The 26,861-nt window shown below is 37.1% G+C and overlaps 4 protein-coding genes across 5 annotated transcripts in view; 2 read left to right on the top strand and 2 right to left on the bottom strand.

Moving 5' to 3' along the window:
• The first annotated feature begins 336 nt into the window (after positions 1 to 336).
• krit1 (KRIT1 ankyrin repeat containing) lies at positions 337 to 10,094 on the top strand. 2 transcript variants are annotated; one of them, XM_083523909.1, is made up of 17 exons: positions 337 to 480; positions 1,655 to 1,815; positions 3,249 to 3,405; positions 3,528 to 3,620; positions 3,742 to 3,871; positions 4,100 to 4,343; positions 4,507 to 4,622; positions 4,826 to 4,969; positions 5,151 to 5,307; positions 5,525 to 5,632; positions 6,301 to 6,457; positions 6,676 to 6,827; positions 6,953 to 7,119; positions 7,228 to 7,315; positions 7,402 to 7,608; positions 7,961 to 8,077; positions 9,748 to 10,094. In XM_083523909.1, the coding sequence occupies exons 2-17, from the start codon at positions 1,702 to 1,704 to the stop codon at positions 9,835 to 9,837; spliced, it is 2,241 nt and encodes a 746-aa protein (XP_083380035.1). In that variant the 5' UTR covers positions 337 to 480; positions 1,655 to 1,701; the 3' UTR covers positions 9,838 to 10,094. The 2 variants fall into 2 exon arrangements, with proteins under 2 accessions (XP_083380035.1, XP_083380034.1); XM_083523908.1 differs by lacking the exon at positions 9,748 to 10,094 and adding an exon at positions 8,230 to 8,428 and having other exon boundaries at positions 339 to 480; positions 7,961 to 8,172.
• Positions 10,095 to 17,209: 7,115 nt separating this feature from the next.
• On the bottom strand, positions 17,210 to 20,714 carry LOC310716723 (uncharacterized protein). Its single transcript, XM_083524126.1, has 2 exons — positions 20,424 to 20,714; positions 17,210 to 17,616 (listed from the first exon to the last, which is right to left on the bottom strand). The coding sequence occupies exons 1-2, from the start codon at positions 20,610 to 20,612 to the stop codon at positions 17,332 to 17,334; spliced, it is 474 nt and encodes a 157-aa protein (XP_083380252.1). The 5' UTR covers positions 20,613 to 20,714; the 3' UTR covers positions 17,210 to 17,331.
• A 2,905-nt stretch (positions 20,715 to 23,619) lies between these two features.
• On the bottom strand, positions 23,620 to 25,885 carry utp23 (UTP23 small subunit processome component). Its single transcript, XM_083524094.1, has 3 exons — positions 25,421 to 25,885; positions 25,158 to 25,329; positions 23,620 to 24,139 (listed from the first exon to the last, which is right to left on the bottom strand). The coding sequence occupies exons 1-3, from the start codon at positions 25,606 to 25,608 to the stop codon at positions 23,738 to 23,740; spliced, it is 762 nt and encodes a 253-aa protein (XP_083380220.1). The 5' UTR covers positions 25,609 to 25,885; the 3' UTR covers positions 23,620 to 23,737.
• An 84-nt stretch (positions 25,886 to 25,969) lies between these two features.
• eif3hb (eukaryotic translation initiation factor 3, subunit H, b) overlaps positions 25,970 to 26,861 on the top strand; it is an 80,419-nt gene continuing 79,527 nt past the window's right edge. Inside the window, exon 1 of the mRNA XM_083524090.1 lies at positions 25,970 to 26,088. Within this exon, the coding sequence (XP_083380216.1) occupies positions 26,014 to 26,088 (75 nt within the window). The 5' untranslated portion in view covers positions 25,970 to 26,013. The remainder of the gene's footprint in view (positions 26,089 to 26,861) is intronic.

The raw sequence follows: 26,861 nt of genomic DNA on the forward strand, positions 1-26,861 counted from the left end.
CTAAGATCTATTTCTCACAGAACTTAAAAGGGAAATTGGCACTAACTGAACTATTGTGTGTATGTGTATCTCTTTCTCTATATACACATACACACACATATGTGTGTGTGCGCGCGCGCCCGTGCCCAGCCCAGCCCATGCTTTTATTTCTTACATCCCACAAAGACAGGAATATCTGACAGTTTGATGATGTGGGGACATTTGGTACGCACAATCACATATTCTATTTTCCCGACCAGGATCGGGAAGCTTTTTTTTTTTTTGGTTTATTCATGTTCATGTTAAAACCTTGACATGAGTTTATAAAAGCACCTCACAAGCATGCGGGCTTCGAGTGCGCGAGTGCGGGCGCGCGCTTGTTTTGGTCTCCGGCGCTCGTCCCCTGCGACCGGATGTTCACTCAGTTTGAGGGTTTCCCCAAAAGCAGTAACTTCTTAACTTACCCGAAAACAACAGTATGAAAAAGGGGGAATTTTTCAGGTAAGTTTTAGATTTCTGGTGTGTAATAAAACCTTAACAACAGGTTATGAATCGTTATAACGCGCCCTCTCAGTCTGCTAGTAGAATCGGGCAGATAGCTAACAGCTAACGTTTGTTAGCAAGGTGGTGGCCCATGTCGCATGCGTGGGTTCCGCAGCAGTTCCTCAGACATACACACTCGCTATTTTTTTTCCAGATACAGCATATATCTTGTTCCTTATTATTTACTATAGTTTAAATGTTTATTTTTTGTATCGTATTATGATATTATGATCTCTGATTAATCCAGGATGTTTTTATTAAATGCATGGGACAGCAAATATTGATATATGGCCCTGAATCTTTCTCAAAGGTTCCTATTTTGCTGTTGAATCACTCTTTAGTTTAGTCGTCACTTTTTGAGGATGGATTGTAATTTGTTTAAGCGTAGCCTTGTGGATTTGGATTAATTCAGCTATTAGAGCATTATTGAGCGCAGGGACTGATGGTAGGTTAGGAGAACTGGGGTACAGATGGATTTCCGGGTATCCCAAAGTGTACGCTGAGATACAGAGAATTGGTTACTTCTCGATATATGTGAAATGACAAGCACTGTGTCAACGATGGGGGTATTAGCATGTAAGATGAACGAATGAGAAGGTGAGAGCTGGACTGACTAAAGAACTAAAGCACTGCCTCATTATGCTGTTGAAGTAGAAATCAAGGGCTCATTCCCACTGTTGCTGCTCTCAGCCGATTGTGAGTGATGTGGGAAGCTGTCAAAGTGGGAAATAAACTAACAAACGATTAATTTTACGGATAAACTCATGTTATACAAAGAATCATTTGGAAGTCATTACAAACTAACAAACAACATACTGCACTGTGTACTGTGTACCACTCTGTATGGTAGAAATGACAATAAAAGCCTCTTGACTTGACATGAGATGATCTCACAGAAATGTTCTTTTTTTTTCTACCATACATTAGCTGAACAGTATAAAAAACTGATCATGAGGGTCACATGATTTAGTCATTCTCTATGTACTGAAGACACTGTTATTCAAGTGTTCAGAGGATGCTTTCATGTAAATTATGACAATTTGTTGTGCTCACAAAACAGTATTATCAATAAAAATATGTTGTTGTTGTTATTGCCTATCCCTGCTTATTACTATGATGTCATCCATCGTAGGTATGGTGCTAAGACGGTTGCCATTATGAGAAAGTGAAGCGTTGGGTATGAGATGTGTAAAGATGGGTAATCCGGAGTTTGAAGATGTGTTTGTAGCTGTTATACGGCCAAAGAGTGCAGTGAGCCTCAGCTGCAAAGAGTATCGCGCCAAAGCATACGAGGTAAGAACTCTTTACGCTTTTCTACACTTAACTGTATGTGTGTTTTGTGATTATATAATATCCGTGTGAAGCCTGTCCGGTGCCACATATTATTCCACTTTCACTCTGCGAAGGCTTTCCACAAGGTTTTGGACCATGACTGTGGCATTTGTGATCATTCAGCAATTAGAGCAAATTGTGAGATGAGCTACTGTTAGGTAAGGAGGTCTGGTGTTTAGTTGCTGTTCCAGGTTATCACAAAGGTGTTCAGTGGAATCGAGGTCAGGGCTTTGTGCAAGATACCTAGATACTAAAGTATCTTCCATACTAGAGGTCGACCGATACGGGTTTTTCTCTGGCCGATGTTTAGAAATCAGGGCAGCCGATGGATTTTTTTTCTAATATGTTTGGCTGATTTTCTTTCTTTTTTTTTTCCCCAGTTCATTTCGTAAAATAAAACTTTTTATTAATAAAACGTGATGCAGTAAAATGCCTAAATTAAACATTTATTTAACAACACAAGCCTTTTCATTCAGTGCACTGGTTACCAGGTTTTTGTACTTGTGCCCACCTGTAGCCTAAACCACAGCTGGTTGAAAGCTCACTAACAATACAGTTCCAAAAATCTTATTCTCATTCTCTCTCCAAAACTGTTATTCCCATTCTCTCTCCAAAACTGTTATTCCCATTCTCTCTCCAAAACTGTTATTCCCATTCTCTCTCCAAAACTGTTATTCCCATTCTCTCTCCAAAACTGTTATTCCCATTCTCTCTCCAAATGTTATTCCCATTCTCTCTCCAAATGTCGTTCTCGCTCTCTCTTGTCTTTGCAACTTATCAGACACAAGTCCGTTAATAATGATCACGCAGGTGGAAACACTATATATTTCTTCTGTATTTACAATTCTAGCTCTTTCAGTCGAATACAGGCGGAAACACTATATATTTCTTCTGTATTTACAATTCTAGCTCTTTCAGTCGAATACAGGCTACTGCCACCTGCTGGTAAGGGAGAGTAATATTCTCTAACGCAAGGGCAGAATGTACACGCACGGTTGGCGAGTCAGATGCGCCTGCCTAATAATTGGCCTCATTTGCTGCACAAATGGCCAAAATTTTTTTTTTTTTTTTTTAAAAAGAAGCCAAAAATCGCCATCTATTCCCTGCCAGTGTATGTGTTCATGGCCTTTGTTCTTCACAAAGGGGTAATTGTCATGTTGGAACATGATTGGGTCGAGTTAAGGGGGGATTTTTGAATTCTTTGGAAGACAAAGACTGTGCAGCTGTGTGCTTGAGAAAGAACCAATGAGCCAACTGTCCACATAGCTTTAACTAAATAACAACCAACGAAAGAATTTGTACTACATTTTGTTGCTTTTTCTTGTAATAGACATATTTACATATTCTGCATAAAAATGTATTCTACTTATTTACATATTGGGCCATTTCTGTAGATTTTGCTGATTGAACTTCCACTTGAGGGCAAAGAGAAGAAGAGAAAGAAAGTTCTCTTGGGCACGAAAATCCACACAGACAGTGACAAAACGAAGTCAATTCTGGAATATGTGGACGAAGCAACTAAGCCCATATCAAATAACCAAGGCATAATAGGTTAGTAGTGATTGAAAATTCAACTTCTGATTGGTCAGAATTTTTTTACTATTTATTTATGTCTTCAAACGTCCTTGATTAAGGATTGATGGGATTCTGTTTGTGTGTGGTCGTTCTCACAGGAAAACGTGTTGTGCACATGAAGAAGTTCCCTCTAGATGGGGAGAATGTAGGGAAAGAGGCCTCTCTATTTATTGTGCCAATTAATGTTAAAGGTATGCACTATTTTATTATGTGCTAAGGGATGTTTATAAGGACAGTGTAATTATTAGAATTTTTCAAAAACACTTCTGTAACATATACATAATTATTAAAGTGGCCTCTAATGGTTTCCAGACAACAGCAAGCCTGTGTATCACCCTGGGAGTCCCAGCTTTTACTGCCTACAAGACATCATGCGTGTGTGCAGTGAAACCAGTGCCCACTTCAACTCAATCACCTCAAAGATGCTGCTCGGCCTTGACAAGTAAGAAAGCTTTAGCAATTTCCATGCTTGTGCTTTTCCGTGAAATCCTCTGTGTTTTACAATGAGGTTAAAATGGAGCAATAAACTTTAAGCATTTTTAATGAGTGTTGCAGAAACAGAGCTAAAATTACATATTGTGAATCACTGTTTTACCAAAGTAAGTTAACAGCTGACAGAGTAAATTGAAATATTCTAAATTGATGAAAAATGTGTCTGTGCTTCCCTCAGGTGGCTGGCGGAGCAGCACAGTGTGCCCCATGCCATCCCTGCACTTTTTAGACCCTCGCCTATAGAGAGGGTCAAAACCAACGTGAGCAATCCGGCATACGCTCCTGAGGGCAAGCAGAACAACACGTCTCTTCACATGGGTTACACTGCGCTGGAGATCAAGAGCAAGATGATGTCACTGGAGAAAGCAGACATGTGCATAGAAAATCCACTCTATGGATCAGACCTGCAGTACACCAACAGAGTGAGAAAAGACTCAACATCAGTGTGTCTAGAAAATCACTAACACTATCACAGAACATCAGAATAACACAATAAAACATATTAAAGGGACAATTTTTTTTTTTACTATTATTAACCTTTATAATAAAAATCATTTATAATCATTTATCCACTGGTGCATATAGGTAGATAAGGTCATCATTAATCCCTACTTTGGCTTGGGAGCTCCAGACTACTCTAAAATCCAGATACCAAAAAGAGAGAAATGGCAACATAGCATGACCAACGTGACCGAGGACAAGTAAGTGAATAAATGAGTGCAATGTTGGAAAAGTTGCTACAAGTTATTAAAGATGAGGGTTGTATAATCTTGAAGCTCATTTACTAGAATACGATGAGAACGTATTTAATTAGTTAATTTAAATAGTGTATTTTTTTTTTTTTATTTGTATCCATTGTAAAGTCCATAATTATTTGCCTTATGAGATTTCCTTGTATTTTTAGAGAACACCAGTGGGTGGATGACTTCCCTCTGCACCGCAGTGCTTGTGAGGGAGACACAGAGCTTCTGTCCAAACTGCTGGAAAGTGGCATTTCTGTCAAACAGCTGGACAGTGACCACTGGGCCCCCATACATTATGCATGCTGGTATGAGCTATCTTCTCTTCATTTTCTTTCTTTAATCTCACACGAATAGTAATGAGAATTAAAACTAAAATAGGGATTAGTAACTTAAAAATGCTCTTAAGGTTCCAACTGTTGGACTATGATCACAATAAATAGCAGAACATGTAGTAGTATTTAAGATATTGCTGTTTTAATCTGGCAGGCATGGGAAGGTGGAGGCCACAAAACTTTTGTTGGAGAAAGGAAACTGCAACCCCAACCTGCTGAATGGACAGCTTAGCTCCCCTTTACACTTTGCAGCTGGAGGAGGTCACTCGGAGATCGTAGAGCTCCTGCTTCATCACCCTGATATAGACAGGGTGAGTCGAGCTGCTTATTATAGCTTTCTTTTAATATTTCATTAAACGGCAAATAGAATTACGTTTAAGTGAGATGAACTCTGTTTGTAAACATTGAAACTAAAGATTATAAATGGAATAAGCCACGCACAATGTTTATATTAAACACAACTTCTAAAGGCATTTTTTTTCTTTTGCAATTTTCCCATCTGACTGGTTTTGTTCTGATCTGTTTAAGCACATTGAAGACCAACAGAAACGTTCCCCACTTCAAGTCTGTGAGGAGAATAAACAGAACAACTGGGAGGAGACAGTAAAACTCCTTAAACAAGCTAGTAACCAACCAGTATGTATCACCCTCCATATACTTACTGTATACTCCTGAAGAAAGACTTAAGCATGCATAATATATATCATTTATGTTTGTATGTCTATATATTTTATATACTGTACATCCTGCCTAATATTTCACATATATGTTTACATAAAATTAGTGTACTTGTTTATTTAGCTTTTTGTACATTTTTTCCCTTCCTTTACCTTATAACCTTATAGCCTTATAACCTTCTACTCGTTGTATCTTTACAACAGCGTCTGCACATTTTCACTGCTATAGCTTTTACTGTACATATGTGTGTGTAACATTCTGTACATATACTTACATATTTATTTGCACAATTGCTACTTTTTGCACTTCTGGTAGATGCTAAACTGCATTCCGTTGCTGTGTACTATGCAATGACAATAAAGATCCATCCATCCATCCATCCATCCATCCATCCATCCATCCATCCATCCATCCATCCATCCATCCATCCATCCATCCATCCATCCATCCATCCATCCATCCATATAAAAATATCAAAATATACATGCTTCTGTATTGCCTGGCTTTAGTCAACATGCAAATGCACACTTGTGAGAAAGAAAAGAAGGAGAGTATATCACAATCGATAAACTTCACCTTTCCCAGTTCCTAGTTTCTAACGAGTACCCGTATGAAAATTGTGTCAGTATGAAAAGGTGCGGATTTACCGCATGGATGGTTCGTACCGCTCAGTGGAGTTGAAGCATGGCAACAACACTACGGTGCAACAGATCATGGAGGGTATGAGGCTCTCACAGGAAACACAGCAGTACTTCACCATCTGGATCTGCTCTGAGAACCTCAGTGAGTCCTACTGCATCACACAGCACTGTACAGTCATAACTAAACCAATGCTTTCTCTTTATAGGAGATTACAGCATTGCTTGTTAATTTTACATTTCTGCTACTTTATGACACTGAACTACTCACAAGCAGTATTTTACTTTAAAAGGGTAAACAGTGTCAGGGATAAACGGGGAAAAGAAGTGCAATTTTTTAATCAAGATGTTGTTGTTTTTAAGGTCTGCAGCTGAAGCCGTATCACAAGCCCTTACAGCATTTACGTATCTGGCCTGAGATCGTCACAGACCTCACAGCGCTGGACCCGCAGAGGGAGAGCCCACAGCTGTTCCTACGCCGAGATGTCCGTCTCCCTCTGGATGTTGAGAAGAAGGTGTTGTACAGTTTTGGCTTTTGTACACACCACTTTTTCAAATGTATTGAGCATAACTAGGGCAGCTTCTGCCTAGACAGATGGATTCATGGATTCAGAACTGTTTTATTGGACATTTCTTCTAGGTTGAAGATCCACTCTCCATCCTCATCCTGTTTGATGAAGCACGCTACTTTCTCCTCAAAGGTTTTTTCTCTTCACCAGACACCAAGCTCATTACTCTAGCCAGCCTCCTTCTGCAGATCATTTACGGCAACTATGACAGCAAAAAACACAAACAAGGCTTTCTGAAGTGAGCACCAGCTTCACATTCGATTTATACTTCAGTCAGCCTTTTTCTATCTCCAGTTTTTTCATCATGCATGTTTTTTTTCCTCTCCAATGTGTCTGTTTTCTACAGTGAGGAAAACCTGAAATCCATAGTTCCAATATCTAAAGTGAAAAGTAAAGCCCACCACTGGACAAACCGAATCCTTCATGAGTATAAGGCAGGTTTGCATTTCAGCATTTGTATATTTTATCTGATTTGATCATGCTGGGGCCAATCTTACCACTGTGCATATTGTTTTCTTAGAATCTGAGCACCAGTGAGGGGGTGAGTAAAGAAATGCATCACCTTCAGCGCCTTTTCCTGCAGAACTGCTGGGACATTCCCACCTATGGAGCTGCCTTTTTCACCGGTCAGGTCTACACCAAGGCCAGTTCCAGCACCCACAAGGTTATCCGTGTTTATGTTGGGGTCAACACCAAAGGTTTGCACCTCATGAACATGGAAACCAAGGTAAGGCAATAGCATATAGAAATAACTTAACTTGAGTTATAAATAATGATAATAATAATGATGATGGTACATATTGCTATAGTGCTCTTTTACCCAACTGTATCTGTAGATTGCTTACGTTTGATGCATTACTCTTTATACTCCACAGCTTTATTGTTTTCAGAAAAAGTTGTGTGTATAAATAATAACTCGGCATCTTGTTTACATTTGCACATAGTGCACGTCGTTGTCCTGCTTCATGGCTGCATGAATTAAGATGTTTGATTAATTAAGGTGTTTAAACTTTGTTATAATTATGTGTCGAGGCATGAACTACTCTGTATGAGCTACATTAACTTTTTGCTTGCTCCAGGTGCTACACCTCAGCATGGAGTATGGCACCTTCATGTGGCAGCTCGGGCAAGCTGACCAGTACGTCCAAATTCACAGTCTAGAGAACAAGAAGAACTTCATAGTGCACACTAAACAGGTATACAAGCAACAAAAATATTCTGTTTGTACATTAATAGTAAACATATTATTTATTTCAATATACATCATAGATAGATGGATAGATGGATATGTGTGTGTACAGTATCTCAAAAGTAAGTACACCCCCTCACATTTCAGCAACAATTTTAGTATCTTCTCCAGGGATAATACTGTAGAAATAAAAATTGGATATATTTTAGTAAGTGTGCAGATTGTACAGCAGTACAGATTATTGTGTAGTTTTGTTGCTTATGAAGATATTATAACATGGTTGCTGAAATGTGAGGGGTGTACTTACTTTTGTGCGATACTGTATGCGTATCTACTAGAATAAAAATAAACCGAAGAAAAAAAAATCAGTGTTTTACCTTTAATTTGTCTTTTGTATTGTAATATTGGAAATGGCTCTAACTAAATACATTATTCAGTAAATAAGTAAACAAAAATATTATAAAATATAGAATAATCATAATCTGTTATACTACACAGCTATAGAATTGTTGCATCTGATCAGTGAGAAGGTGTTTTTTTTATAGAACAGTCCCTGTTCTGGTGGAGCCAGATGGAGAAGAGCCAAAAGTCCAGGGGTGGGAAATGTGTATAATGTGCTGTTTGTGTGGGAGAGGATTAGGCTGATAGAGAAATTAGATCAGATCCAGCTACAGCCCTTGCACTTTTTTATCTGTAGAAACATTTTACCTCAACATTTCACCTTAGTATCTTTAGTTCTAATGTGCAATTCTGTGCACACGATGAACAAGTGAACGTACATGGAAGTTGTAGCTCAGTGGTTAAAACATTGCACTTCTGATTAGGGCTGCAGCGATCGATCATTTTAGTATTTGGGTATTTTACAGATTATTCCGGCGATTAATCGATTAATCGGATTAGAATAAGAAGTACTTTTTTCTTTATTAAAGATCAATACTAAATATACAGAAGTAAATAAGATGGGTCTCTTAAACACGCACAAGTAATTTTACATTTTTATTGCTGAAAATGCAACACAAGAACATCTGTGAAGAACCTATTTAGTGCATCTAATTTCCATATTACATCAAAATGCAAATACAAATATATAAATAAAAATACATTTCAGTTCACTTAAAAAAAAAAAAAAAAAAAAGGTAAATGTGATTGTACAGTATTTTCTTTGTTTTGATCCCAAACCTCAGAAACTCTGTCGTTTCCGTTCTTTTTCTCCTCGTCCCTCACTGTTTTTTTCTTTCATTCTGCAGCGTCTTCTGTATTTATCTGTCCAGAGCGCTCAAGAGTTTAGCGTGCTGTGCATCAGTCATAATGGTCTGTGGGGAAACACAATGCTCCGTGTGTAGTTAAAAAGATTAAACGAAGCATAGAGAAATTATTTGCCTCGATGATTTCTTGTATTTAAATTACTGAAATTACTTGAGGAATCGTTTCAGCTCTACTCGTGATCAAAAAGTCTTTGGTTCTCTAAACAACAAGCTTTCATTGCTGGCTCCTTGAGCAAAGCACCTAACCCTAAACTGTTCAGTTGTGTATATATAGGATAAATATAAGCCCCTCTGGACAATGGTGTCTGCCAGAATGCCATAAATGTAAATATAAATGTGGAGGTATTTAAAGCGGATGTTGAAGGTTATGGAGCTCTGTGATTGACAGTCACTACCCATGTTTCCTCTACAGGCAGGCCTGATCGTGAAGCTGCTGATGAAACTGAGTGGACAGATAACGCCTAACGACAGAGCAGCATCAGATAAATACGCATATGGCTAACTCCCATCATGCACTGCAGATTCGGAACTCATGCCATCAGATTTCCTTACACTTGTATTTATATTACTTTTAATGGTAAAGAAGTGTTTATTTTATTTACTGTAATTCTTTAGGGTTTTTGTTCCAGTTAGCACCTTTTAAACTTTCTATATCCTTGTGTTTGGAGCAGTTTTAAATTTTTTTAACTTTTTTACATTGCTGTGCATAAAATATTTATATGTAATGATTGCATTTTAATAAAAAAAATATATATTGTATTAGTGATTTCATTGTTTTTATAAACAGTTCATCATAAGAAGTTTTTTTGTAAAATTTAATTGTATTGTGTCAGTGGTAGCAGCGTTAAAACCCTTATTCTGAATATGTTTTTAATGTCCAAAAGTCTAAAATTTCAAATGTGTCTTTTCCTGCGTTGGACACTTGTTTTACCACCAGTTGCCTTTAAGTGGCAGCAAAATCTACAGGATCTAATTTTGTTGAAATATTTGTAACGCTGGGATCGGCTTAATTAGCAGGGTGTTGGGTGTAAAGCTCACTAATATTGATTAATTTTTTATGCAATGCCTTTGAGACACTGAGCAGGTAAGAAAGCTTTTAGAATAATAACTAATAAAGGTTATTAAACGTTTAGGAGATTTGGGCCTGAAATGATTGAAATAAAAATGAACTCAGCAAAATCTAAATGAATGTATTATGTCACTGCTCTTAAAGAGATTTCAGTCAAATGTACTGTTCCAAATGTTTGAATTTTCCTCAGCTGAAAAGACTCGATCCAGTTTTTCCCAACTCCGTACCTTCGCCATGTCGAATTAATTACACCATTTTCTTTCCTCCAATGAAAGCGCTTTAAAAATTGAGGCAAAGAGTCAGTGATTGGTGGCATATTGCCTTTTAATTACTTGACCTTTAATCAACCACGTTTTATACACAAGCATATGCAAGTCCCTCCTGACACAACCATGTAACTCGAACAGCTTTTTCAATAGAGATTTAACAGTTTATTCTACAGATTTTGAGATTTTGGTCAAGGTTTTGCGATCAACCCAATACCGCATAAGTTTTCTCTTTCTGGCTGATGTCTTGAGGCTTTGCTCCTTTTTCCTTCATGTTTCCCTCAGAATTCCATCTATTTTCTAAATGGCACCAATCATTTTTCTAGCCAAACACCCCCCCAGCATGATGCTGCCACCCCCATGCTTTATAGTCAGGATGGTGTCCTGTGAATTCGCCAGCCTTTTTTTCTTCAAACATAACGTGATCATTATAGGCAAATCATATATTTTAAACAAATAGTATATAGATAGAGAAGCACTAACTGACTTGCCAAAAGAAGTGTATGATAACATTAAATATATGTTCAGTTGAGAGAATATCTTTAGTCTAGGTGCAGGTGAAATTTCGGGCTGTAAACCTTCTTGATGCTCATTTTAAAATCCATCCTAATTCATTGTTATTGTCCTATTTTTTATTATTATTATTATTTTATCATTTTATTTATTTATTTATTTACCATAGAATAAGGTGTGAAGTGGTAGTTAGATTTCACCGGATGATTAGTATAAAGGCAACCTTCAGCCAGTGGATTTCTTCCTTTCAAATATTACTTGTGGTTTAATAGTTGCTCATTCTACTGTTAGAGTGTCATGTTTATGCTTCACTGACTGACCTTAAGATTTAATCTCACATTTGCACACGCTCTAATGAGCATCTCTGCGCAAATGTCACACAGTATTCCACACCGCATCCCTAACTACCAAAACCCCCCTTGCCAACTTCATCATCCAATAGGCATGCATAATTAGCTTGATATTTCGAAACCACTGAAGCTCTACACTGCATGACGAAGCCACAACAAAACATTCCAGTGAACAGTTTAACAAAAGGAAGCAAGATGCAAATTGACATTAAGGTGCCTTTGTCCTTTGCTGAAGAAATATATGGAGACTGAGTAGGTTCTGGTGCTGTTCAGTAGGCCCCTTTGGAAAATAAATAAAAAAGAGTGGCTGTAGTTTACATGAGGCAGGAGAGTACACTAGACTTGTGTTTCTGTTTCTACAGAGCGAACTAAAGGATTGTGTCAAGCCTGCCAGGGAGTTGTGAATTGATTGCCCCTTGGGAAATACTCGCTTTACACACAAAAGTGCTAATTCTGTGTCTCCACAGTAAGCTTTTTTGGCGTCCCATTGAAAAGCACAAACTCCAGCTTCTTAACCGCTGCCTCGTTTGACGTATGGTGCTGATCAGATGGGTTTTTTCAGCCCTGTAAAACCAAAAGGTCAAAAGAAAACTAGCTGTCGAGACACTGTACTCCGTCACAAAGAAAGACTGGACTGAGATCTTTCTCACAACCTATTTCTCACACAAAGGCTGAATGAGCGTGTAGTGGGGGTGAGTGAATGACTGAGTGAGCAAGGCCCCACTGCACCTTTTCACTTCTTTTGGATGAAACAATAGTCTTTGTCCACAATGTCCCTCCATTCTTCTTGACTGGTATGGGGGGAGTGCTTCTCTATAGTAACGGTGACAAAATAAGGCTGGCCCAAATGCGGTTGTAGACTAGAGAAGAACTTACACACTTGCTGCTCATCGGTGACACTGAGTTTCCTCAGTGTTTTAGTGAGTAATTCAGAAAGCGCGCCAGGAACAAGAAAGAAAAAAACAAAAAACTGATGTATGACAATGGACCTAAGATGTGTGTGTGTGTGAAAGTAGTCAGTCCCCTGAGGAAGGGTGCTAGGGGAACCAGGGCATCGCCTCACACACTTTCATTTACTCCCCTGAATGCCACAATGAACCCAGATACTCAGTATGAGGACTCGGTGTCCATTATGGTGCTGGAGAACATCAAAAACAAGCTCCGCCATGCCTTCAGAACAACAGCCGAGCCAAGAGCGTTTTCTGAAAATGACAGCGATCCGATGAGCGTTGGCAGGAGTTTCCAAGCTAATGAAGAGCTACGCAGAGCCAAGATAGATGGAGCAATTACCTGGCTGAGATCTGAACTGGTGAGTTGATTTGACTGTATGTATTTCTGAGGTACATAAACAATAATAATAATAAAAACATGCTCAGCCTAAACCCACTTCTTACATGGTCTGTTTGTAGAGAATTATTTGATTTGTAATGCTCATGTAATTTTCTTATTTTCTTATTTGTTAGTTTGTACACCTTCACTGTCTCTGCTTCCTATAAATGACAGGGGGGGCACGAGTCTTTCAGAAATAACTGTCATATAACACGACATCTGTAGACAGAGTTTCGATTTTTTTTCTACTATTCACAACTTCAGCAGTGGAGGACATTGTTTTGTTATAATACCTGCTTTAAGTCTGGAAATTCTCTGGTGAGCTGAAGCAGGTGTTTCTAAACAGAGAAATGACCAAACACTTTGTGGTTTTAAACCCACAGGTCTGCAGTTCGGATAGCTATATTAATGATATGATTACAACACTGCTATAACAAACTTTAATAACTGTTCATAGCACTGATTACTGATATATTCACAGATGTATTCACTCATAAATATTTTTCAATAATTTTTACAGTATGCTCCTTTTTGTTGTAATGATCTGTTTTATTAATTTTGGTTAAAAAATCTAAAATAATTCCAGTTTAAACCATTTATCTTAAGCATATTACAATCTCTATTACTCTCTATTACAAAGACTATTTACTGCATTATGTAACATTACTATAATATTATTTACCATGATATTCATTTACATGTAAACTAATTTTTCTTTCTGTAACAATTCATTTGATTTGTAAATATAATTTAACAGAAATTATATATAAAATAATTGAATAAAAACATGTAATAAATGTATTAGGGTAGGGGTGAAACTATTCCGCGAGTAACTCGAGTCATTTAAATACAAAAATAATTGAGGCAAATGATTTGCATCAATGTTTCGTTTAGTCTATTTAACTACACATGGAGCATTGTGTTTCATCACAGACCATTATTACTGATGCACCACCTGCTAGACTCTAGAGAGCTCTGGACAGGTAAACACAGAAGATGCTGCAGAATAAAAAAAATGTAGGAATTGATAGAAAACAGCGAGGGGCGAGGAGAAATTCAGGTCAACGAATATTATATAATTATATAATTATATTTGCATTTTGATGTAATATGGCAATGAAATAAATGAAATGGGTTTAGTTTTCACAGATGTTCTTGTATGCAATTTAAGCAATAGAAATGTAAAAATTTTTAAAAAGGAAACAAATTACTTGTACATTTTAAAAGACCTGCCATATTTTCTTCTATATTTAGTATTGCTCTTTAATAAAGAGAAAGTACTTCTTATCCAATAACTCGATTATTCAATGTAATAATTAGTATAATAGTAGATTACTAATATAACCAATAGCTACAACCCTCTATTACAGTACTTTTTTAACTCTTTAATTAAAAATGAATGGAAATTGTTACCAAGCTTTTATATAAAAGCTTTAGTATAAAAATGACTGATGCCAATGAAAGCTGAACTGTGTATCTGTGTTTTTCTCTCAACATTCAGTTGGAAATGCGCTCACAGGACCGACAGCTCGCTCAGACCCTGCTTGGACTTAACTCTGAAATCCAGAGACTGAGAAGGGAAAGTGGTCCTCTTTTATTAGACTCCAGTCTCACGGAGCAGCACTGGGATCAGCATGACAAGTTGAAATAATATTCTCTATATCTGTTACATTGGATGTCTTGGCATGAGACATGAGACTTGGTTAATAGCAGAAATGTTTTTTTTTTTTCATAAATAACTTGCTCACACTGTGTGTTATATTCTTATAGTCTTGTTGCATGTAGAGCTTGATTTATTTTTAAACAAATGAATTTGCGAAAAATAATTCAAATTTTCTCTCTTTTTTTGTTGCTAATTTGGAAGCATTTTCAAACAGAAAGTCAGAATAGAGACCACAAGACAAGATTTGCACCCTAAAGATTTGTTGTTATGCCCCTGATTTGACCACTGAACCTGAGGTTTTATGTGTGTGCCATAATGCATGTTGTTAGCAGTGGTGAATTGTATGCCGAACAATAATTAAAAATATATAATATATTTTAATTATTTATTAGTGAGTAAATCAAACTGCCAAAACAATAAATAAATCATAAAAGATTTTTCTTTATATTTATCATGATATCATAATGTCCCAGGTGAACATCTTTATTAAATTTACAGTACAGACCAAAAGTTTGGAAGAGTTTTCTTTATTTTCATGACTATGAAAATTGTAGATTCACACTGAAGGCATCAAAACTATGAATTAACACATGTGGAATTATATATGGAATTATATACATAACAAAAAAGTGTGAAACAACTGAAAAATGTCATATTCTAGGTTCTTCAAAGTAGCCACCTTTTGCTTTAATTACTGCTTTGCACACTCTTGGCATTCTCTTGATGAGCTTCAAGAGGTAGTCACCTGAAATGGTCTTCCAACAGTCTTGAAGGAGTTCCCCGAGAGATGCTTGGCACTTGTTTGCCCTTTTGCCTTCACTCTGCGGTCCAGCTCACCCCTAAACCATCTCGATTGGGTTCAGGTCCGGTGACTGTGGAGGCCAGGTCATCTGGCGCAGCACCCCATCACTCTCCTTCTTGGTCAAATAGCCCTTGATGCCTTCAGTGTGACTCTACAATTTTCATAGTCATGAAAATAAAGAAAACTCTTTGAATGAGAAGGTGTGTCCAAACGTTTGGTCTGTACTGTACATCCCAAAACATAACAATAATATAATCTACATTAACTCACTACTGTTATATAGAAACATGTTCAATGTAATGAGTATGTTCCTGTCTTTGAGATATGAATATGTGTAAGATTCAAATCTTATAAAACCACTAATACATATACAGTAAACAGGATAATAATCTGTTTTGGTCCAAAATTCAGGTAAATCCATGTCCTAAATATCCTATTAATGACTATATGTATTCTCGAGCTTACATTTCCCTGAAAGTACAAATTTGGTCACCTGTTATAAAGGCCTACTTTGATAAAGCGTTAAAAAATAGTATACTAGTATATATTCAGCAAAGAGACATTCATCAGGTTGGGTGTGTGCTATTAAATGCAAATTTCATTATTTCAGCACATAATAAGTCATGCGTTATAATGATAATAGAAGAAATCGTTTTGACTACTGAAGGCCACCCTGATATCAGCTTCATACGACATGAAGTTCCACATCATAAAGTCAAACGCTGGATCTTCATTTACTGCTGAACAAGTCAAATCTCTTGATCTACAAACAGTAGTGAGTCAGACATATTGGATATACAGTATATTTAAACACACACACACACACACACACACACACACACACACACACACACACACACACACACACACACACACAGGTCCAAAAGTCTGAGAAACTGAAAAAAAAATCCCTCTTAAGGTTTTAAAAATTCTACAAAAAAAAAAAAAGTGCAACATCTTGCTTCAATAGACCAGATCCCTAATGAGGTTTTCACTAATTTGTTATATTGACCGTGATAACTACTTTGTACAAAAGACCATCGTTTTGTGAGTCTTATCAATTCCATAAAGCAAAGTTCAGATGATACACAGATGGATTTCATCTAAAATGCATTATCAAGGTTCATACAAACTCATGCATGCAGTCATTAAAACAAAAATGGCACATACCAAATAAAAAGATTCCTTTTTTTTTTCACTTAAGTTGTTAACAGTGTAACTTATAATGAAAAGTAATAAAAAATGCTGTATTAAATTAGAAAGAAATTCATTAGTGCTCTCAGAAGTTTGGACCCAGCTGTCTACTGATAATATATACTTCATGGACAAAAGTCTGTGGACACGTGAACATAACCTATATGTGGATTCTGAACATCCCATTCCACAATAAGTCCTATTTCCAGTGATAATAACCTCCACTCTTCTGGAAAGATGTTTCAGTAGATTTTGGCGTGTGCTTGTGGAGATTTGTGATCATTCATCAACAAGGGTGTTAGTAAAATCAGGTACTGATGGTGAGGTGAGGAGGCCTGGAGTGCAGTCAGCATTCAAATTCATCCTAAAGGTGTTCAATAGGGTTAAAGTCAGAGCTCTGTAGCAGACCATCTTCCACTGTGTTTCATGAAGGAATCGATTTTGGTCTCTTAGTTCTTAGAAAATGTAATGCCACCACATCCACAGTGGGCCTCCAACTTTATTGTAGCAGTTAAAACCACATGGGAGGAAAAGTCAAAACTTTTGTTTATATTTCATACATCTACCGAGTGACTTATTAAAACAAAGACTGTCATTTAAATAAAATGATAATAGCAGCCTATCTCATAAGACCTTGTCAGACTGAAACAGCACTTTGCCCTACACTTTGTCTTTTCCAGAACACAATCCCATCCTATCTGTATAAATTATTTTCTCCTATTTGCTCTATAGTGCATTTAGTAATACTTCAAGTGATGATATGAGAACAGTGTAAATGGAAGCCTGGGTGTGTCAGGAACTAGCAGTTTGTTAAGGCACTGAACTACGCCGGCCAAAGTTCCTCTTAGACAGAGAATGTGCTAATGGCCTGTAGAAGTTAGAGTAGATTGATGAGTAAAAGGACATCTCTCCTGAATAGGAGGAAGTGCTGCTCTCTTCTGATTCACTATTAGAGTCCCAGGACTGTTCTTCATATTCGTCCAGCTTATCCTCTTCCGATTCTTCCACAGCACATTCCTGCTTCAGCTCCTGAATACCGGCATGAAGGTCCATGAGCTGACGGATCAGAGCCTGGTCCTGTGAACGCATCTCCATCTGTAACAGCACATGAACCACATTCTTACAGTTTCAGAGCCACACGTTCAACTAAACAAAAGTGCTATGGGTCCTTTATTGTGAGAGCAATAATTCATGTAGACTATTAACATATTATAGGGCAATTTTACCCCATTCACTTATCCATACTGAGCAAGCCAGATGTGAGACATTTGATTAATATGATTACACTCATCTAATTAACTTAAATATGGGAGTTAAATGGGAGTTAATCAATTGTTAAGCTGCAGAATGTGTTTGAAAATTTTGAATTATGATGTAGACAATTTTAAGCACAATTTTAAAACCTGCCTGCCTGTCCGTCTACACCAAAGTAATAAAAAAGAATACATTTGAATGTTTAATAGAACAATATCAAAAATTATTTAAATTAAATATAATAATGTATATGATTTAAAAAATTATAACATTTGTAAAATTGTTTAAAAATTATATAAAAAGTGTGTAAAAGATTTTAAAAAAACCTTCGAGAGAATGAAAGAAAAAAGTTCAAGTCAATAAATAAATGAAAGAAAGACACTTTATACATTGTAATTGCACGCTCTGTGTTTCTCTCCTTAACACAGTCTGTACCTACTACACTAACACATCACTGCAGCGTGCTAGATAATACAGCAGATTATATATAGACTTGATGTAGGAGAGATCACAAGTATTATATATATTTATGTGATCTCTAGGGGGAAAAAAAAGAAAAAGTTTGTTTTATTGTCTAGACTGCATTTGGAGTATTCCCAAACTGTCACTTGGAGATAAGTGTGATTTCTTTATTTAAAAAATTACAAAAAAATCTAAAATAAAGAAAAGATCTGTGTGTGTGTGTGTGTGTGTGTGTGTGTGTGTGTGTGTGTGTGTGTGTGTGTGTGTGTGTGTGGGTGGACTGCGCAGTGAACAGCCCAGTGAACAGCCCAGAGGGTTTAATACAATTTCTGACTGACAATTTATTTCAAATGCAAATGCTTCCTTCATCCTTTATAAGGAACTGGGGCTTTCTAATTGGTTTCATTGTAAGAAACTAATATACTACATTCCAAGCTGAGGACAAGAAGAATAGAAAGTTTTCCCACCCACACCTGTATTTAATAAACGAATTAACTCCAAGTGGCAGATGCGTGATTATATAGATAAAAAAATTAAATAACTGAAAATTCTAGAACTCAGATGCGTGTGTTAGAGTCATTTTCTCACGTGCTTTTGAATGTGTTTGCTCCTGCAGAAGAACAATGACTAATCTCCTACAGGAGGGAACAGAAAACAATCCTCATTCTGAGCTCAAAAACAGGGAGACAGTGCACACGTGCTTTTCTCAATACACAGCACACACCTGAAGTTGTTATAGTAAATATATTTATCAGATTTTAGTAGCAAAATGTGGAATTCAGTCAAAGACACAGGTTTGTCATAATATTTGCATTCACTGACATTTTAAATAGAAATACTACATTCATCCTCAGTACAGATTATCAGTACTGAAAAAAAATGGCTTTTAATTTATTATGTGCATCATCAGATTTTACATTATTTATATTTATTTATTTATCTTTATCCATTCCCTTCAAGTGTCGAGTAAATTAATAAATTAATGAGTATTACTATATATACAGTATATCAACCCAGTAATACATTTAATAGCTCTGATAAAGTTATAATTTTTCATCATTTTATCAAAATGTTAAAACTTGCAGATCTTCTGAATGTGCTTCACAAACCACTAGAATAATTCAGATCAATTTTGCCTTATTTTTTTATTTATTTGCAGTCTGGATAAATAAACCAAGATAATTCATTTATAGCCAAAATATAACTGTTTTACATGTGTAGTAAACTTCTATTGTCTTTAAGACCTGTTTGTATAGGAGCTGAACTAAGCATGAGTAATTGTATTTAAAAGAAACATTTAAGTAAATTGTGCATTCTAGTTTAAAATACGACATAAAATCTTGATAACTCTATTGATGCAAAAAAAAAAAAAAAAAAACACCAACAACAAATAACTGAAGTAAAAGTAGATTTTAAATGAGAAGAGCCAGAATGCAGAGGTGAACGGTTGAATTTAAGTATGTTTTGATCCAACTCCAAACCATCTGATTACACTTACTGATGAATTCTCAACATTTCGATTTTCAACCCCTTTTTTCTAATTCTGGTCTTGAAGGAGCACAAGGTCGTATCTGCTGGTGCTGCGGCAATAAATACAAAGCGATATATCTGTCATTGACAATGGAGTTGCTCTTTATTTACCCCATGGGAATTTTGCTGGTGAGACATTTTACTTGTGACCGCTGCATGTCAATGGCAAGACCCACAGTAAATTTTACTATTTAGCAATAACATCTCAAACGAGCAGGATGACCCCTGCTGCAGCTGGTCTTTGAGTTAACATGACCTGAGCCTGAAACTATACTGAGCTTGTGTACGGCATAATCAGACCACCAACGAGGAAGTGTAGTTCGGTTTAGTAAATTGCAGCCATAAAACGTACCAGCAGAATGCACACGTACAAGTTCCACTGTTGGATTCAGTGAAACAAAAATGTATCAAGCTGGATGTGATTTGCAACTAAATTCAGGATGTGATTCTTCTCAAAGTGTGAAAACATCACTACAATCACTGGGCAAATAACCATAAACAGCTACAACTATTAAACAGTTAGCATGCTCATATTCTTGATATTAGCAATAAAACTAATATATTTGCCCTGAGATATTCATTTCCTTACTGTCCAGAACTTTTCTCAAAATTCAAATTCACAAATGATCACTGAGTATTATTAAGCAAGATCTTACCAGCTCTCGTTTCAGCCAGGCCAAAGCACTCTCTATGTCCAGACGCTCAGCACCATCACAGTTCACTCTCTCCTCCCTGCATGTTTCCTCGGCCTGGGGCTGCTCTCTGAAGATCACTGCTGCTTTGTAGTCTTCAAAACTAGCTTCCTTACATGAAAAATCTCTAAGTCGTGTCAGGACTACTTCCATCTTCTTTCTACTTCTTGTAGAACACTGTCTCGAATGTTGCTCTATTACCTAAACCACGTCCTCAGCTGAACAGCTTTGTCTTTTGTTTTAAGCTACTTTAAGAGCTCGACCACATACTCTAGCTAACAGGGCTGAACTCTTGTTAATAGTGAGTCTAGACTGGACTAGTATTATGGATGAGCCCCTTCCCATTCCTTTTGTCCAGCTTATTAGGAGCAATAAGTGACTGTCTGAAAGCATGACGTGGGAAAAGGGACGTCACCTTTATAGACTGTGAGACGCAGTGACGTCCGTGTTTACTTTTGTAGTAAGTCCTACACACACACATATATGGTCGCTGGATGTTGGTATGGTGTTGTCATGGTTATAGCTGTTGGGTGGTCTGTAGAATGTCCATGGCAGCGTCCTAAGACACAAAAAAGAAACTAAGATGAAGTGCACAAAACCGACCCATGAATGAGAAGTGACTTCTGATAAATGTCTAAAAAGCTCTAATTGAGAATTTGTATCTGAATCAAAAGCTTTCTTGTAAAATCAGTATAAGTATCAGACTGCTCTTATTTGCGGAAACTGCTGATGATCTTTTGTAATGGATAAGTGGTTCGACTGCATAGTAGCAGGCCCTCTCTTTGTTGCTCATAGCAACTCATAGCAACTCACACAAATGAGCAACACGTTTAAGCACTGGACAAAAATAGCCATGACATAATTAGGGCTATAATTAACGATGAATTACGTAAACCGTTAAATCAACACAACAATGAGCCTGTAACATATCAGACACCACGTAGCAGCAGCCAGCCTCAGGTCCAGCTCAGGATCATTTTCATGCTAAAACAGTGTTTGGGCCTTGTAGCTCCAGTGAAGAGACATTTTATTGCTACAGCACACAAAGATTGTACTTTTTTCTGACTTTTATTGTGCAGCAACAGTTTGGGGAAGAACCAAATACTAGTGTTATGGTCAGGGGTGCACAGGGTCCACTTTATACACAATTACAAAACCACCTTAAATTGTTTACTGTTTTACTGCTTACTGCCATAAGCATATTGAGTATATACATCTATTTTCTGTCATATATATCTAATATATATCTTTATATATTCTTATATTTTATATACTTTTTGTACTTTATTTATCTGCCTTCTTTTTCTTTGATCTTTATGTAGACACAGTGCTGTCATCTTTAGTCTCACATGGTACTGCAGTTCTACATTCTGTGACCTGAAAAGGCCTTTAGTGAACACCAAGTCTCCATATGAACCATTTATTTCAACAGAGCAGGTTTTGCCTTGACATCACTAATAAGAGTTACTTTCCTGGTTCAAGTCGAGGCTTTAATATCGTCCGGCTGATGCAAGCATACTGCTCTCTTTGCAACAGGGTGTCTAAGATGCAGCAGTTTAATCTGTGTGGAGTACCAATAAAAAATACAAATATATTAAAAACATTGACAAACATTCATTTTTATTAAACATTAAAAACACCAGCATTAATCGACACTGATTTTATTTTTTTTTTTTTCATTGTTGCTGAAGTATAATATAATGACAAGACTAAGGATTGTTTTTATTAGAGATAGTTGGACTACTGTTATAGCATATTATAATTATAGCATAAATGTGTTTGTACTGGTTTGATTAATGACAGTAATAATTGTTTGTACTCCAGAACAGATTTCTTTTTAAATGAACAGCATTTTTGATTTTGTGCTTTTAATTAGAACACACTACACATACTCATTTAGCCAGGAATAATAGATATTTTGTAAAGAAAAAACTAATGAAGATACCATAATTTCCGGACTATTAAACGCACCCAAATATAAGCCGCACCCACTGAATTTAAAATGATTTTTATTTTGAACATAAATAAGCCGCACCTGTCTATAAGTCTACACTGAAACTAATGAACTTTACACAGGCTTTAATGAAAGACAGTGTCTGTTACACGGCTTGTATCTAAACAGTAGCCTACCAAGAAAGTCATTGTTCACTGTCTTCCTCCTTCCTTTCGCAACAATTTCTCTCTAGAGTTTTTCTTTTGGCATCACCGTGCGTTTAAAAATCACCATCAGTGAATCTTTTCTCCCGATGCCGTGCAGCTCAGAACACAGGTGAAATGTGTTTTCATGCCCGGTTGTTTTCAGCGTGACGAATGATTCGCATTTCCTGTTGACAGTCCGAGTGAGCGCAGGTCAAACGTCAGAGGAACATCATCCATATTTATGATGTGGTGCGGCCCGATTCAGTGGGAGCGCATCTGATTTAATATAAAGAGTTTCATTGGTTCACCTGAATCCGTTCGGCAATTTCATTGGTCTAATGTTATGTTGCTCAGTTTTTTGGCTTGAAGTTTGTGAAAAACCCAGGAAAAATCCATAAATTAGCCGCTTCATTGTTTAAACCGTGGAGTTCAAAGCGTGGGGAAAAAGTAGCGGCTTATAGTCCGGAAAATACTGTAATTTACCTTTTAATCAGAGCAAATTAGGAATATAAAGGAGTCAAAAACTCTCACAAGAAGGCAACGTCATTTTCAATGTGAAAAAATTCTTGTTAGTAATAAACGTTGAAATTTGCTGACAGCGCAAAGCATCTTGTGTATGAAACCATAAATTGTTTTATAAAGTGACCATATGAAGAAAACTTTTTTACACTGTACTGAAAGGAGAAGGTCACTAGAGGTGGTCCACTAGCAAAGCCACTCATTTTGCAAAAGACAGAACAGAAGCTTTAGGATGACCTTCACCTCTGCCTTGTGGTGGTTATGGGACGTTTGCGCTTTTTTTTTATTCGCGTTTTCATATTAATATAAATGTAAACTTATTTTAGCGCATATTTTCAAAACGGACACATCCCACGTGCAACAATATGCTCATGAACTTGAATTATGAAATTTGCTTTGCTAGTACATGTATACTCAGTGATTCTGTAAACGTGATGGAATTACATATTATAACCAGGATATTTCTTATCTAATAAAGATATTTCAAGAGCTTCACAAACCATTGAGGAACACTAATATCTTTATTTGACATCTTGATTAAAGATATATTTAAAAATCTGGGTGGAGAAAAACAGTAGGGTTTTTATACATTTGGACTGATCAGCTGATACAGAGACGACTCATGACTGAGCACTGGAAGGGTTTGGGTTCACACTGATGGACGTTCCAGAAGCGCTCTTCTTCCTGTGCCTGTTCCTCTTCTTCTTCTCACCATCTGTACTGTTGGGCTGCTGTGGCATTGGCTTCTTCTTCTTTTTCAAACAGCTCAGAGGATTCGGGTTTCTTGACTTTCTCTTGCGCTTCTTGCCCCGCCGCTCCTCGCTGTCTTTACAGAGGCCCTGCTCAGTTTTCAGACTCTGGAGGCTCTGTTGGTGATGTGGACTCACAAGCTCTCCCAGCTGCACTGCCTCCACGTGCTTCACTGAACACGCTGATGGTTTGTCTAACACCATTGTGTTGAGGACAATGTAGATCAAAGGTACGCCAGGGATCGCCATCAGAGCTGTTGTCAATTCTCTGTCCTGCAAACGACCAGAAAGTCAGCAGTTTTAACATTTAATCAATCGTTCATGTACGTCTGAAGAAAATATGGTGTAGGCAAAAAGGTTTTATGGATCATCCATGCTTCCACAAAGGCAGAGAAAATCACTTTAATCTCAATTTCATTACCCACCATGACTATTTTCAATATTCAGCTAGAAAGCTTTTTTATTATTATCTCAATGTTAAATCACAAAGATGTATAAACACTTATTTCCTGAAACACAGCAATTCCTTACATTGCACAATAATGGCACCAGCACCGCAGTGGTTAGTGTGAAGCGATCTGGTTCGATCTCAAATGCAAGATTCTGTCTGTGTCCAGTTTGGCATGTTCTTCCCGTGTTTATTTTTTTATTTTTTGCGATTTCCTTCAGGTTTACCGGTTTCCTCTTATAAAGAACATGATGATATACGGATCAGCGACTTATAATTGTCCCCATATTTGTGTGCATCTGTGCCTGCATGATCCCCTGAGATCGAACAGCATAATATCCTAAATCTATTTCTGCCTAATGCCAGTATTTCTGGGATGAGCTTCAGATTCACCATGACCGTTACCAGGTGAAAGGGCTCACTGAAGATTAGTAAATGAATAAAAAAAAGTGTTGTTCTCCTGAAATCCTGGCAGTTACTCATGCTGTGTTTATAGGTTTTTTTTTAAATACTGAAGTTTTGACTGCACAATAAACATTTCTGATGGACAATAGGAATCAATTGCTTTTGATATAAAAACATTCATAATTTGATGCATATTTCAAATATTATATATTTAAGGAAGATGCATCGTTTCTACAACTTAGACATTTGGCAGATGCCTGTATCCAGATGTTTGTCAAGTCTCAATTAATAAATACATTTTAATGCTGATTCATAGGACACAGACTAACAACACCAATCTTTAGGTTAGGTTCAGTGTTAACTTGTGGGTGAGAGAAATAATGATGTCATTTGGCATGCATGCACCAGTTATACATTACCACTATATCTCGCTATTACCTGCGTGGCAACGAAGTAGTGATGTGCATTTGTTCCTCCCAGCATAGACAGCAGGCACTCAGATGCAGCAACAGGCTCCTTGTGTTTACATTTCCGGACCTGAAACCTCTGCAGGATTAATTTAGCTCCATACAAGTCTTTCGCGAGTGTCTCCAGTTCCTTCAGTGCGCATCTGTGTAATGAGAGCAATAACATCCATCAGAGGTCTGAGTCTGGCCATGATCCAGTGACTATTCAGAAGAAGAAATAACCCATTTACTTACTTGGTGGTGCAAAGCTGAACCTCCCCCATGAAATATTTGGGCAGCTGCTCTTTGATTTGGATTTTATTCTTCAATGCAGCCTGACAGAAAGTGCCGTCGATCAGTATTTGAAACGGTTCCCGAAAACCAAAGTTGTACTTGTAGAAACTGATCGTCTTCTTTGCATGTTTCTGTCGCTTGATCTTCATCCTGACTTCAACTCAAACTCAACTCAAATCACCAGCTTTAAACGTTGAGCGTAATAATAACCACAGCATTGAAAAACGAATAAATTGGATTTTTTGGTGTTCAAAAACACAACCAGCGTGGTATTCACGGAGTTACGAACAAACTGTTCCGTACGGAAACACGACACCGTTCGTCAATACTATCTAAAGTGTGAAGTAAATCCCAAAAACATATATACTATGTATATATATTTGTAAATAGACATTGTATTGAGAATTATAAATTACAGTGTATAAGTGAGATTCAGAAAATTACCCACAGCACACAGGAACTAATAAGCGTAGCGTTGTTTCTCTCAAAATGTAGCACAGTCGTACCATACCCGGAAGTCAAGTCCCGGTCGACAGTTTCGCGTGTTGAGAAATATGGCAACTCGCAAAGACCCTGCGCCTGGGACCAGCCTGGAGTCTGCTGTTAAACAGGTCCAGATCGAAGGCCTGGTAAGTACAAATGGTCCAAACGTTGTTTTGATTGAGCGGATGTTAGCTTGGGTAATGTTCTAAACTTATCATAAAGGCTCCCAGCATGGTGTCTGACTAGCAGCATAGAAGTAGAAGTTTACACTCAGGAAGGCTTTTAATCAATACAAACAATCAACTAATATGTTGATGTGAGTGAGTTTTATGGAGAAAGCAATTCTTGTTTCCACTGATTTAATCCCAGATGCTGCTATACACTATTTACGACACGTAATGCAACACATAACGGAGCATACAGAATATCAAAAGTTCATTATTGTGAGGGATGTTTATTCAATTTCCTTATTAATAATCATAATTGTTTTCTAATTCAGCATGCTGTCTAGTTCGGACTCAAAAGGAGGTATTGGATGTGTGTGTCAGTGTCTGAGGATCTCTTCACTTGGACATTTCCTCTCTGTATATAGTGATGTCCAAAAAGTGTAAGAGGACATTGGAAATCTAGGAAGTAAACAGAAAGCTTTAGAACTTGTTCAGTAAATGTTCAACTTCAAGGTTTTGTTATTGGGACAAATTGTGTCACAATTTCCATTCCCCCATGTGCTATTGATCATGTTATCTGCTTTGTACAACTTTTCCTTCTCTTCTAGTGAAAGTGTGTGAGTTCAGTCAACACACTGGTGGATTTAATCTATAATGAATGATGTGGAAACATGTGGAGCTCGAGTACACGCTGTCATTAAAGCAAAATAAAAAAAGGTCAAAGCAAAGACTGAAATTCATGTCAATATTTC

Source organism: Silurus aristotelis (assembly GCF_946808225.1).
Source record: "Silurus aristotelis genome assembly, chromosome: 21".
Lineage (NCBI taxonomy): Eukaryota > Metazoa > Chordata > Actinopteri > Siluriformes > Siluridae > Silurus > Silurus aristotelis.

Excerpts from the sequence above, each read along its gene's own strand:
- krit1 (XM_083523908.1), top strand. The coding sequence starts at position 1,702 with ATGAGATGTGTAAAGATGGGTAATCCGGAGTTTGAAGATGTGTTTGTA. Across the intron at positions 5,633-6,300 it reads AACAAGCTAGTAACCAACCA|TATGAAAAGGTGCGGATTTA; the intron begins GTATGTATCACC and ends AAATTGTGTCAG. Across the intron at positions 7,120-7,227 it reads CACAAACAAGGCTTTCTGAA|TGAGGAAAACCTGAAATCCA; the intron begins GTGAGCACCAGC and ends TGTTTTCTACAG.
- LOC310716723 (XM_083524126.1), bottom strand. The coding sequence starts at position 20,612 with ATGGAAGTAGTCCTGACACGACTTAGAGATTTTTCATGTAAGGAAGCT. Across the intron at positions 17,617-20,423 it reads CCTGGCTGAAACGAGAGCTG|ATGGAGATGCGTTCACAGGA; the intron begins GTAAGATCTTGC and ends GTGCTGTTACAG.
- utp23 (XM_083524094.1), bottom strand. The coding sequence starts at position 25,608 with ATGAAGATCAAGCGACAGAAACATGCAAAGAAGACGATCAGTTTCTAC. Across the intron at positions 25,330-25,420 it reads GTTCAGCTTTGCACCACCAA|ATGCGCACTGAAGGAACTGG; the intron begins GTAAGTAAATGG and ends CTCATTACACAG. Across the intron at positions 24,140-25,157 it reads ACTACTTCGTTGCCACGCAG|GACAGAGAATTGACAACAGC; the intron begins GTAATAGCGAGA and ends GGTCGTTTGCAG.